The 12,184-nt window shown below is 32.8% G+C and overlaps 1 protein-coding gene across 1 annotated transcript in view; it reads right to left on the minus strand.

The window, feature by feature from the left end:
• Nucleotides 1-12,184, minus strand: part of LOC107687923 (piezo-type mechanosensitive ion channel component 2-like) — a 91,512-nt gene that overhangs the window by 61,487 nt on the left and 17,841 nt on the right. Inside the window, 4 exon segments of the mRNA XM_016485412.1 lie at nt 355-568; nt 2,855-3,140; nt 5,681-5,843; nt 10,193-10,235. Coding sequence (XP_016340898.1) covers nt 355-568; nt 2,855-3,140; nt 5,681-5,843; nt 10,193-10,235 — 706 coding nt within the window.

Raw genomic sequence — 12,184 nt, forward strand, 5'->3', positions numbered from 1 at the left:
ATTTTCTTCTGTCACTGGCCATAATTCTAACCTTGAAATCAGGATTAGATGTAAAATAATGTCATACAGTACATATCAAAATGGGCTGAGAATTGAAGATAGCTGTAATGTGGCTCAGACTCAGACAGGAATCACGTTTGGGAGTTTTTCTGCTGATTAAGGAAGAATACAAAGCTAACAAATGCTTGTCGAAAGCAAAAATGCTACGAAATGCATCATATTTTGTGAGAAAGTGTGACGTGCTCCAGCAAAACAGACACTATTATCAGCCCCAAAGTTAGTAAGAAACACAAACTGTATTTCATCCTTTAAATATGATGCAGGTCGCTGTTATAGATATTGCTCGTCTCTGACCTGGTGTAGCTGTCGTTGAGGCCGATGGCCTCCTGCAGGAACTGGAACTGGTTGGAATAAAGTATGGTGAGATGACCAGCACTGAAGATGGCCATGAGGACACACAGACAGCTGAAGAGCAGCTTGTCAAAGGTCTTGCAGAGCGACCACCACGTGCACAGACCCAAAAACACAAAGAAGTAGACGGCTGAGCTCAGAGAGGGCAGCGTGACACCTGGAGACCAGAACATAGACCGATTAGACTTGTATTCTACTGACAGACTTTTAATTGATAAAGCATTTTTTTATATTTAGAATTTTTACATTAATATTTATTTGCATTGTGACATTATTTTCATAATATATTTTTATATTTCATTATAAATTATTTAATTTATAAAGGACTTTCTTTGTACAGTCTTTAAAAAACAGACAGGATGATATTTATAGTTTTCACAGTATAAACAATAAATATTTAGGTACAGAGTGTGCTTAATTAAAAAAAAACATAATAATGTCATAATGCAAAATATTCTTAACGTTACATTTTTTTTTTCATGCAATATATTTTTAATATTTGCTTTTGATTTTTGGGATTAAATATGATTCAATATGGTCTTTAAAAAACAGATAGGATGATATTTATAGTTTTCCCAGTATAAACAATAAATATTTAGGTACAGTGTGCTTAAAGCTGCAGTCCGTAAGTTTTGCCTCTTTGTCACCATCTCTGTTTGAAAACCTGGAATTGCAGCTGTGTGTGGAATTATCTAGCTTGCGTGGGTTGTGAGTCGGCACGGCTCCAGCACGGATGAATCTAATGTTCTGAAGAGTATGTGTGGCATATGTGTGGCAGTCAGTCACTGCACCGGTGTGGATATTTACTGTATTTCACAATCACAGATTCTAGCCTACGTCTTGGAATATGACCCAAATAAGAATTTTCACCATATATTGCCATCTGAACAAGTACAATTTCTGCACAGTCTAATCTAATTGTCATACTCTTCCAATTTAATTTTAAGAAATTATTTTAACCCAAAAAGCAGATTATGCTCCCTTCGAACTGGTTTTCTTTAAAATACAAATCTTGTGTAATCCCAGCCTATCTGTAATCAGATGCACATTTAAAACTGGAATATAATTTAATTTCAGTTACATGTGTTTCAATCTTTTCTGGATTACAATCCACCATCAAAATGATGTTTCATTTTTCCAGCTGCGGTGAGAAAGGGCTATAAACGATCACGGATCATCACACACGATAGCACATGATATACTAGTCGAGACAACTTCTTTATGTTTACAGATGTGACGTAATGACGCAGTAGCATGCTCAAATTTTTTCCGCATATTCCTACCAGTACCACTCTGGTTATGAACACTGGAATGACGCAGTGGCATGCTCGAATTTCCCGCGAAAACCTACCCATACTACTCAAATTAGAAAACATTATTATAAGATAACCATTGTGAATCGGGATAAAGTAAGGCGATAGTTTTGAACACTGGCTGGTTATGTACTTGCTCAAATATTGATTTCGGATCATTTTTAACCAAAAAAAGTTATGGACTGCAGCTTTAATTAAAAAAAAAACATAATAATGTCATAATGCAAAATATTCTTAACGTTACAAAAACAAATTATAATTTTTTCATGTAATATATTTGTAATATTTGCTTTTGATTTTTGGGATTAAATATGATTAAATATGGTCTTTAAAAAACAGACAGGATGATATTTATAGTTTTCACAGTATAAACAATATATATTTAGGTACAGAGTGTGCTTAATTAAAAAAAAAACATAATAATGTCATAATGCAAAATATTCTTAACATTACAAAAAAAATCTTATTTTTTTCATGTAATATATTTTTAATATTTGCTTTTGATTTTTGGGATTAAATATGAGCTGGACATTTATTCACAGAAATATATGAAAATTTCCATTAAATATATGAAATAAATTGAATGCAAAATGATCTCATTTGCTTTTGCATTACCGTTCTAAAGTTTAGGGTCTGTAAGTTGCAAAAGTGACAGCAGAAACATTTATAATGTTAAAAAGTATTTTTAGAAAAAAGATATATACAGCACGATTTCCACAAAATATTCAGCAGTACAACTGTATTCAACATGGATAATAATCAGAAATGTTTCTTGAGCAGCAAATCAGCATATTAGAATTATTTCTGAAGATCATGTGACACTGAAGACTGGAGTAATGATGCTGAAAAATATATTCACATAGAAAACAGTTATTTTAAATTGTAATAATATTTCACATTATTACTGTTTTTACTGTATTTTTGATCAAATAAATGCAGCCTCTATGAGCAGAAGAGATGGTTCATGGTTGAAGATGCAAATTATGGTTTATGACGGTTACAGTTGTGTTGTAAACTAAAGACTATTGATAATTTAAAAATAAATAAATTCTTTCAAAATCATTAAAATCTTACCGACCCCAAACATTTGAATGCTTGCCTATTTTCAAACATGTATCACGTATCCACACCTGTTAATCCCAGTAGAATGGTAATCACCACTTGTCCAGCAGTTGTGATGAGGTTACCGATGATCTCTTTGAGTTTTGTTGGCACTCCTGCTACTCTGCGCAGAATCTTCATCTTTATGCTCTCCTGCACCTCCTCCTCCTCCACCTCCTCTTCCTCATCCAGACCTGCTCTCTCCCCGTCCTCTTCCTCTGCCTCATCTTCTGCATCAAAGTCCTCATCAAAGAGCATCTCGTCATCATCATCATCAACACCATCACCATTTTCCACTTTCTCGTCATTCTCCTCCTGTGTTTGATCACAGAACATAAGAATCATGCACATTTACTGTACGAATACGAACCCACATGACCTAAAACATTTGACAAAATGTGCAGAGTACAATGGATGAAAAAAAGTTGACAGCACAAAAATAGAACAAAAAAATGCATAATTTTTAAAAAATGTTAATAAATGTTAATGAACAAATAATATTAAGTAAAGTAAACAAACGGTTTTTCATGTTTCATGTTTTTCTGTTTACATTTTAATTTTAAAGTTTTAGTCATTTTGTTGTGTTTTTGTCATTTTTATTAGTTTATAATAATTTATATTTATATTATAATTTATATTAGTTTATTATTGTCTGTATAGTTTCTATACATATTATTTCAGGTTTAGTTTGAGTTATTTTAGTACATCAAATGAAACTAAATGAAAATGAGAAATGTTTCTTTCAACAGACAGACTGACAGACAGACAGACAGACTGATAGATGACAGACAGATAGATTGATAGATCGATAGATAGATAGATAGTATTTTATTTTAATAATACTAATCAATCAACAATAATAATAATAATAATCATCATAGTCATTACTATTAGTATGATTAGGTTGATAAACAAATAATTTATTTATTATTAATCATAAATAAATAAATAATTAATATTAATAACAAATATTTATGTAGTTAATTTATTAACTTTTATTAATTTATTATTTAAAATAAAATAAAATAATTATAATTAAATGTTTTTTATTAAGTTCTGATAGCACAAATGGTAGCGCAGGTTTGGTTTCTAGGGAACAGACAATAATAATAATAATAATAATAATTTTAATTACTGTACTTAAGTCAATAAATACATAAAGTACTTTTTAACTTGAAATAAAATGGATATAAAAATACAACTGACAGTACAAAAAAAAAACATTTCAAAAGTGCATAATTTTTTTAATGTTTATCATTGCATGCTAAAGAGTATATACTACACAGTCCACAGTAAACTAGTCCATTTTATGGACATTGTCTGTTTAAGTGTTGTTTAATCTGGTTTAGATTAACTCTGATCTCACACACAAACAATACGGCCATCTAGCTTTATTGGCTCCATATGTATGGCCTTCAGCAGAGGAAACTACTTCCTGTTCACAGTAGCACATAAACACCAGTAAATGTTTAGCTACAGCATGAGGCAATTCTTTACACCTCTAGTAAGTCTCTTATTAACATTAACTTTATTAATATATTCTAGTATTACAGCTCATCACGCTTTAAACTAAATACAGTCAACATGAAAAAAAAAGACGTTTTGTGATTAGTTTCAGTCTAATATGTGACCCTGGACCACAAAACCAGTCATAAGGGTACATTTTTCTAAATTGAGATTTATACATCATCTGAAAGCTGAATAAATATGCTTTCCATTGATGTGTGGTGTGTTAGGATAGGATTTGGTCGAGATACAACTACTTGAAAATCTGGAATCTGAGGGTGCAAAAAAATCTAAATATTGAGAAAATCGCCTTTAAAGTTGTCCAAATGAAGTTCTTAGCAATGCATATTACTGATCAAAAATTAAGTTTTGATATATTTACAGTAGAAAATTTACAAAATATCTTCATGTAACATGATCTTTACTTAATATCCTAATGATTTTTGGCATAAAAGAAAAATCAACAATTTTGACCCATACAATGTATTGTTGGCTATTGCTACAAATATACCCCAGCGACTTAAGACTGCTTTTGTGCTCCAGGGTCACATATATATTTAAGTGTACAAAATAAACTCGTAGCAGATGTTCTGGGAACTTCTCTTCATCCTATAACATAGTAAAGCTGTTTTGTAGGGCTTTATTTCTGGGAAAACAAAAAATTGGAAAGCTGGTATTGGGGTGGGGTTCACAAAAATGTGATTATGACATTTCACATAGTAAAGTTCTTTAACAACACTTCTGCTGAGCTGACACTGCATGCAAACTTTCAGTCATTATTGTAGACATATAGATTTATTTTGTGATAATAAACGGCTGACTGTACATTATACTGTTTATTGCATTGCTACTTATCAAATATTAAATACTGATTTGAGTTGAAATTATTTTATCGTGTTTGAAGAATGAAAGCATGGACTGATATGAAAGATATGTAACTATAGCACAGAAAGAAAACAATCATCTAGGACAAAAATCAATCATCCACTTTAGTGTTATTCTTCAAAAATATGTGACTACATAAAAATAAAATAAAATAAATGATTAAAATAATTCAAGAATTATTTCTAAGTTCTGGTAGCTTGACTGGTACCGTTGGGTTTGTTTTCTAGGGAACAGACACTATTAAAAACAACAAAAGTTCTGGTAGCTCAACAGGTAGAAGAAGAAGTAGTAGAATTATTAGCAGTAGTAGTAGTATTAAGAAAATAAATACTAAATTTTATTTATTAAATTGTATTAAATTATTATTTATTTTTATCAAATAAAATAGTTCAAAAAAATTAATGAATAACTTGTTGCGATAACAATGTGCATTTGTGTGCATGAATGTATCTATCAAATTTCACCTTTTCCTCAGGCTCAAAGTCATGGTTGTCCTGGGCCATTTCTTCACTGGGAAGCTTGTGGACCAGCTTTCTGCACAGCAGCCACACGGACAGACTCACCATGAACATCCCAATATCCGGGAGGAAAACTCGGATACCATTGCCTGCATCTGCACCAATAACACTACAAACACGGACAGCACATTAATTAAAGTGCATGATTCATACATCTTTCTTTAACATATTTTTTTTAAAGATTTGCAGACGTCCAGTATTCACATGAACCTGTTACAGGTAATCGTGACTGTAACAAAGAAACTAGCATCGCCAGAATTCCCGTTAAACCGCACGCCATCTGTGAGGGCGGCAAACATTTGCGAGAAGCATTTTCCAGTTTGAGTTTCGCACACGTCTGTTGTGTGCCATTTTATATGCTTCCCCACACAGTTCAATAAAATCGGACTTGCACCATATTAAAAGAGTATAAATATTTCTCATAAAACACATACTGGGTTCTTCTGAAACTCACACAAGAGTGAAATTAAGTCCTGAAGTGCTTAGTCGGTGTCGGGAGGATTTAGTCAAAACAGGTCTGAGTGAAGGTGTTTTGTTGATCATTCAGACAATGAAAAGCAGTTATTCATGCTATTATGAAAGGAAACGCGATGTATGGATGATTTATGTGCTTATACAATATATAATGTGCAGAGGTGTAAAGAGTACCTAAAAACCATACTTGAGTAAAAGCACCTTATCAGTGAAAATTACTCCACAACACGTTACAAGTCACCAATCCCAAAACAACTTGAGTAAAAGTCTTAGAGTATCTGATTTTAACAGTACTTAAGTATTTTACTTATACTAAATATAGGCTCAAAGATGCACTAGTCAAAGAGACATGCCAGTGAAAAACTGTAACGTTGTGGAGAAGCTGTGGAAAACAGGCAGAGGCAAGGATCTATGTGCTGGTATTTCATGGAAAAACTAGAGCAAACGATAAGGCAAAAACCAAAGGGAACAAAGAACAGAATGACTGGCAAACAGACAACCATTACATTCAACAACTCACAAGGAACTAAAGAAACACTAGGGCTATATAAACACACAGGGGGTTAACAAGCTTAACAAGATGAGACACACCTGGGGAGACTAATCAAGGGGAACCAATGAACAAACGGACTACAAACTAGATAGATAGATAGACTGACTACAAACTGACTACAAACACTACAGGAGACAGGAAGTGACATAAAAGTCCAGGGCAAGGCACAGAAAGCAGCCTTCTTGCAATGGATGTGCTGGTTTGGGCCTCACTGCCGGCTGCAGTCATGTCCTCATCTCAGAAAACACCTGTGATTCACAAATACTTGCTAAGGAACTCGCATTCACATAAAGTAGCCTTGTTGAAAAGTTTGGGTGAGTAAGGGCAAAACGCACAAGATGCAGAAATAAACTGCTGCAGAAAAAGCTAGGTCCATGCAAAATGTAATGTGTAACTGCAACACTCTTTTCAAATGTTTCTCCGGTCAGAAACTATATGTACCACAAGATGAGGAAAATGAAGTTAGCATGACTCGATGCTGTAAACAGCTGATTTTACTGTATCTGCACTAAACTTACCAATACATCAATTAAAAAAAACAAAAGTCACTATTGGGTTTTAAGTATTCGGTTTACAACAAATGAAAAGTCTAGAATGTATTTTAGCTCTAGCACTTCCTTTTTCTTTGCCCTAAGTGTGTTTACTTTATTTAAATGCAGATTGTAAACAAAACTAAACCGCGCTTTTGCTATAATGTCTGCCATAATTTCCATATTGGTGGATCAGGTTTTAAAAATAAAATAACAATAAAACAACAGCGTTAAGAGCTCTTTTGGCATCATTTTAATTTCCATTTTGGTGCATCTGTCTGCAGGATCTCTCCTCCACTAAATTATGTTCCCTACATCAGCTCTTAACAATGACTTTCAGACCCCAAACATCCACATCACAATTATTCCTGCATCAACTCCTTTCGCTCATGTGATTCATTTCTCTCCCATGATTCCCTGCCGGTCGGTGGAGCAGAGAGACATCAGCGGGCCATTATGTCACGGATAAATGCCTTCGCTCAACTAACAGGTCTAAATAGGAGTATAAACAGTTTACAGCCAAACTTCCTGCCACTTATGGTGATTCGAGCCCTCCGACCAGCGCTGCTTGGAAAACGGTGCAGGTGGAGATTCCCGTACTCAGGAAACCGCACTTAATACAATCACAGTCAGGCCAGCACACACAAACATCAAGGTAGGCCTTGAAAAATTGGGCTGTCAACAGTGGGTCAGGTTTAATTGGGTTTAGTGTTCATCAGGGGAAGCGCTGGTTTGGAGCCATGCTGCTGGACGGCAGACAGCTGGCCACAGCATAAGTGGTGAGTAATGTTATCTGTCTCTGTTTGCTGAAGTACTTCAAACTGAAAACACATCCCTCTTATGTGTGCAAGTTATTACACTCTTCTAAGTGATTTTGTGTGTTGGGAATAAACATAAGGAAAACCATTTCCTTACAGTATCATACTAGAAAACAATACTAGTTGCACTGGGCTGTACTACTATTCCAAAGGTTAATATCACTAAATGGTTATATACTTTTTCTATTATTATTTTGACAGATAATGTTAGTTTTTTTCAACAAAAACAGACTATTGTTACTATTACTTGAGTTACTATTACTTGTAACAAAATAAAATATAATAAACTTTTTTTATTATTTATATAATACTACTACTACTACTAATAATAATAACAACAATAAATAACAATTATATATTAATGTTATTCATTATTATTATTATTATTCATACTATTCATTTATTATTTTCAGCTAGTTGCCAACATTTCTCATTTTCATTTATGTAACTTGTGTAAAAATAACTAAAACTGAAATACAAATGTGTAAAACTATATAGACATATTTAAATTCAGCGCACAGGACCAGTCGTCCTGTAACTAAATATCTCACACTTTCAATGGTCCTCTGTCCTTCATGAACCCAAACCATGGGCTCCCAAAAGTCTGTCTGGAACATGGTTTAATTTCACCATCATATATAACCTTTTTTCTTTTTTTCTTTTTGCAATATCTGACTGAAAGGAGGAAAAGAACAACCCTTGGGAAATTATCACTCTTTCTTTCAAAGCAAATCGATGAGATTAAGCAGATGAGATGTTCAGAATAGCATACTGTATACTCATAGCATATAGCTTACTATTTCTGCAGTATTTAGTATGTACTTTGGGCACAGTATGTACACATGTTTAGGGTCAGTAAGACTTTTTTTTTTTAATAATGTTAAAAAATATTTCTATTTCTCACTTTCAATGGTCCTCTGTCCTTCATGAACCCAAACCATGGGCTCCCAAAAGTCTGTCTGGAACATGGTTCAATTTCACCATCATATATAACCTTTTTTCTTTTTTTCTTTTTGCAATATCTGACTGAAAGGAGGAAAAGAACAACCCTTGGGAAATTATCACTCTTTCTTTCAAAGCAAATCGATGAGATTAAGCAGATGAGATGTTCAGAATAGCATACTGTATACTCATAGCATATAGCTTACTATTTCTGCAGTATTTAGTATGTACTTTGGGCACAGTATGTACACATGTTTAGGGTCAGTAAGACTTTTTTTTTTTAATAATGTTAAAAAATATTTCTATTTCAAATAAATGCTGTTCTATTGAAATTTCTATTCATCAAAGAATTATGAAAAATAAAATGCATCAAGTTTTCCACAAAAATATGAAGCAGCACAACTGTTTTCAACATTGATAATAATCAGAAATGTTTCTTGAGCAGCAAATCAGCATCTTAGAATGACACTGAAGACTGGAGTAATGATGCTCAAAATTCAGCTTTGATCAGAGAAATAAATTACATTTTACTATATATTCAAATAGAAAGCAGTTATTTTGAATTGTAATAATAATATTTCACAATATTACTGTTTTGACTGTATTTTTGATCAAATAAATGCAGCCTTGGTGAGCAGAAGAGTTTGATTTTGAAAACATTAAAAAATCTTACTGACTGCACTTTTGAACTGAAGAAAATATGAACCACACATATGCCTGTCATCATTACATAATGTAGTTTGACATTCTTTTTAAAATAGCATTTAGTATATAGTATATACTGCACAGTATTTAGTATGCTACTCCATTCCCAACACAGTCAATTACACAAAACCGCTCTCAAAGTTCTGGTAGCAACAGTACTTTCTCTTCTCCTCCTCAAAGCTTTCCATAAAAACTCAATCAATAATCGGGGATGATTTTGCAGTGCTTGTTGCAAGTTTAGTGTCTTTCTATAAAGAAGCAGTTGTAAAAGACAGGCCAAAAGATTTCACGCAGTAAAAACATTTCCAATTAAAAACCTTTCATATTCACGATAGCAATATGTGAGAGTTTGATAAACAGACATGAAATGAAACCTTCATAAAATGTTTCTAAGGCAGTTTATAGGCTTGTGATTAAAATAAGCACTTGGACTCACCTCTCGAAGCCAATCTGTCGTATTGACTTCTCCCACACTGAACCTAGTAAATAGAAAAGATAAAGCTTTATATATAGAATTTTCCAGCACACTGACTTTGAAAGCACAGGGTCATTCATAAACCAGTGACGAGAGCCAAGATGCTTTGCTTTGTCAAACTGCAGGGTCACTGTGGGTCATTTCTGAGTTATTTGAGGAAGACTGAATTAATGTGTCTAGAGATGATTAATGTGATGAGATAACAAGTAATCTTTCAAAAGAGCAGGCTGTTCTATTTAAAGAGAAGCACTTTTCTACCTTCACTTGCCCTTTGCTCTTTACTATTGTATAAATAAAAACATATTAAATATTACAATAAAAAATTATTTGACCAAATTAAAAAATAAAAATAGAAATAAGAAAAGAAATTATTAAAATAATATAATTAAATAATAATAATTAAAAAATAAACTGATACTAATATAGTCATTTTGATATACTTAACACATTTTTTAACGTTAGTGTTATATCTGTATTTAAAGAAAAATACTGATATTTGATTTTTTTTTTTTCAGTAATAACCAGCAGACAGTATTGATGGATAACAGTGCAGATCCAATATACAAGCAGAGTTTCCTATTTAAATTGGGGGGGGAAAAGCTGTGATATTATGTCTTTATCTAATATCAACCATTTTTTTAATTCAACCTATTTAAAAAAAAATGAAAATAATGAAAAATAAATCATTAAAAAAAATAAAAAAAATTTAAACTGCAACAATATATATATAAAAAAAAATCTAATACATAAATGAATACATAAAAGATAACTGATACCAATATATAGTCATATTGATATAATTAATAAATGTTTTAACATTAGTGTTATCTATATTTTATCTGTATTTAAAGAGAACCGCTTTTCTATGTTCAATTACCCTTTGCTCTTTTCTCTTTACTTTTATTTAGCAGATTCTTTAGCTGATTCTTTATTATTTAGCTGATTTGAAGATGTATAAAAATAAAAACATTCAAATATTATATTCACTGTAAAGCACGGCCTATTGCTTTCATGCCTGACATCCGTTAGAGCTGCCGAAGGAAAATGAGCTCAACTTCAGACGTGTCTGTATTATTTACAGTAATCACAAATCAATAGGTCAGACTGTGTTCTTAGTAAATTAGGAGAGTAATTAGGTATTGAATAGCCTTTGAGACTGAAGTCTCTTACAGACAGACTTACTGCCTGGATTCAACCCAACATTACACTGACTGGATGTTTGTCTAATGACACCAATCTAATGTCGACTACTGGGAGAATGTGCAGATGCAAATATTATGAATATACATATTTTAGAAAAAAAGAAAGACACCACACATCGCTCATCTCTCCAAGACAAATGGATTCATTTCATCCCATAATGGAGGAGTGAAACCCGTCAAACGCCACCATCAAAATTCAACAACAATTCATTCATTCTAAATGCCATTATTACCATCATTATGACTAACACTCCATGATGTCTTATCAGAATTTTTGGCATTTAGTCATTGCATGTAGGACTCGTTCATTAGATACTAGTACCTATTAAATAGACACTAGCGATTAGTAACTATTCTGTTGTTACTAGTAACTAGTGTTGCTTTCGTCAACGAAACTTATGACTAAATATCGTCGTCAACGAACCTTTATCACGTGACGAAAACGAGACGAGACGCAATGTAAATGCTGGTCATGTGACGATGACTATAATTAAAGGTATATTGCAATATTGTGGACAAATAAAAACGAGACTAAATGTGGTTTACAAAATAAAAACTATGCTAAAATATCTCTTCATTTTCGTTGAACAAAACGAGACGAAACTAAATGTTACAACGTTACTTCGTCTCGTTTAGTTGCGTTATTATTATTATTTTGCAGTATTTCTGTTTCCTGTGTCTCACTTCAGGGGCTGCATCAGGTCGCACTGCGCAGACGCAGGCGACGTCACTTCCTCAAGCCCCACTCGCG

The sequence above is a fragment of the Sinocyclocheilus anshuiensis genome, unplaced genomic scaffold, assembly GCF_001515605.1.
Source record: "Sinocyclocheilus anshuiensis isolate Anshui unplaced genomic scaffold, SAMN03320099.WGS_v1.1 scaffold293, whole genome shotgun sequence".
NCBI lineage: Eukaryota > Metazoa > Chordata > Actinopteri > Cypriniformes > Cyprinidae > Sinocyclocheilus > Sinocyclocheilus anshuiensis.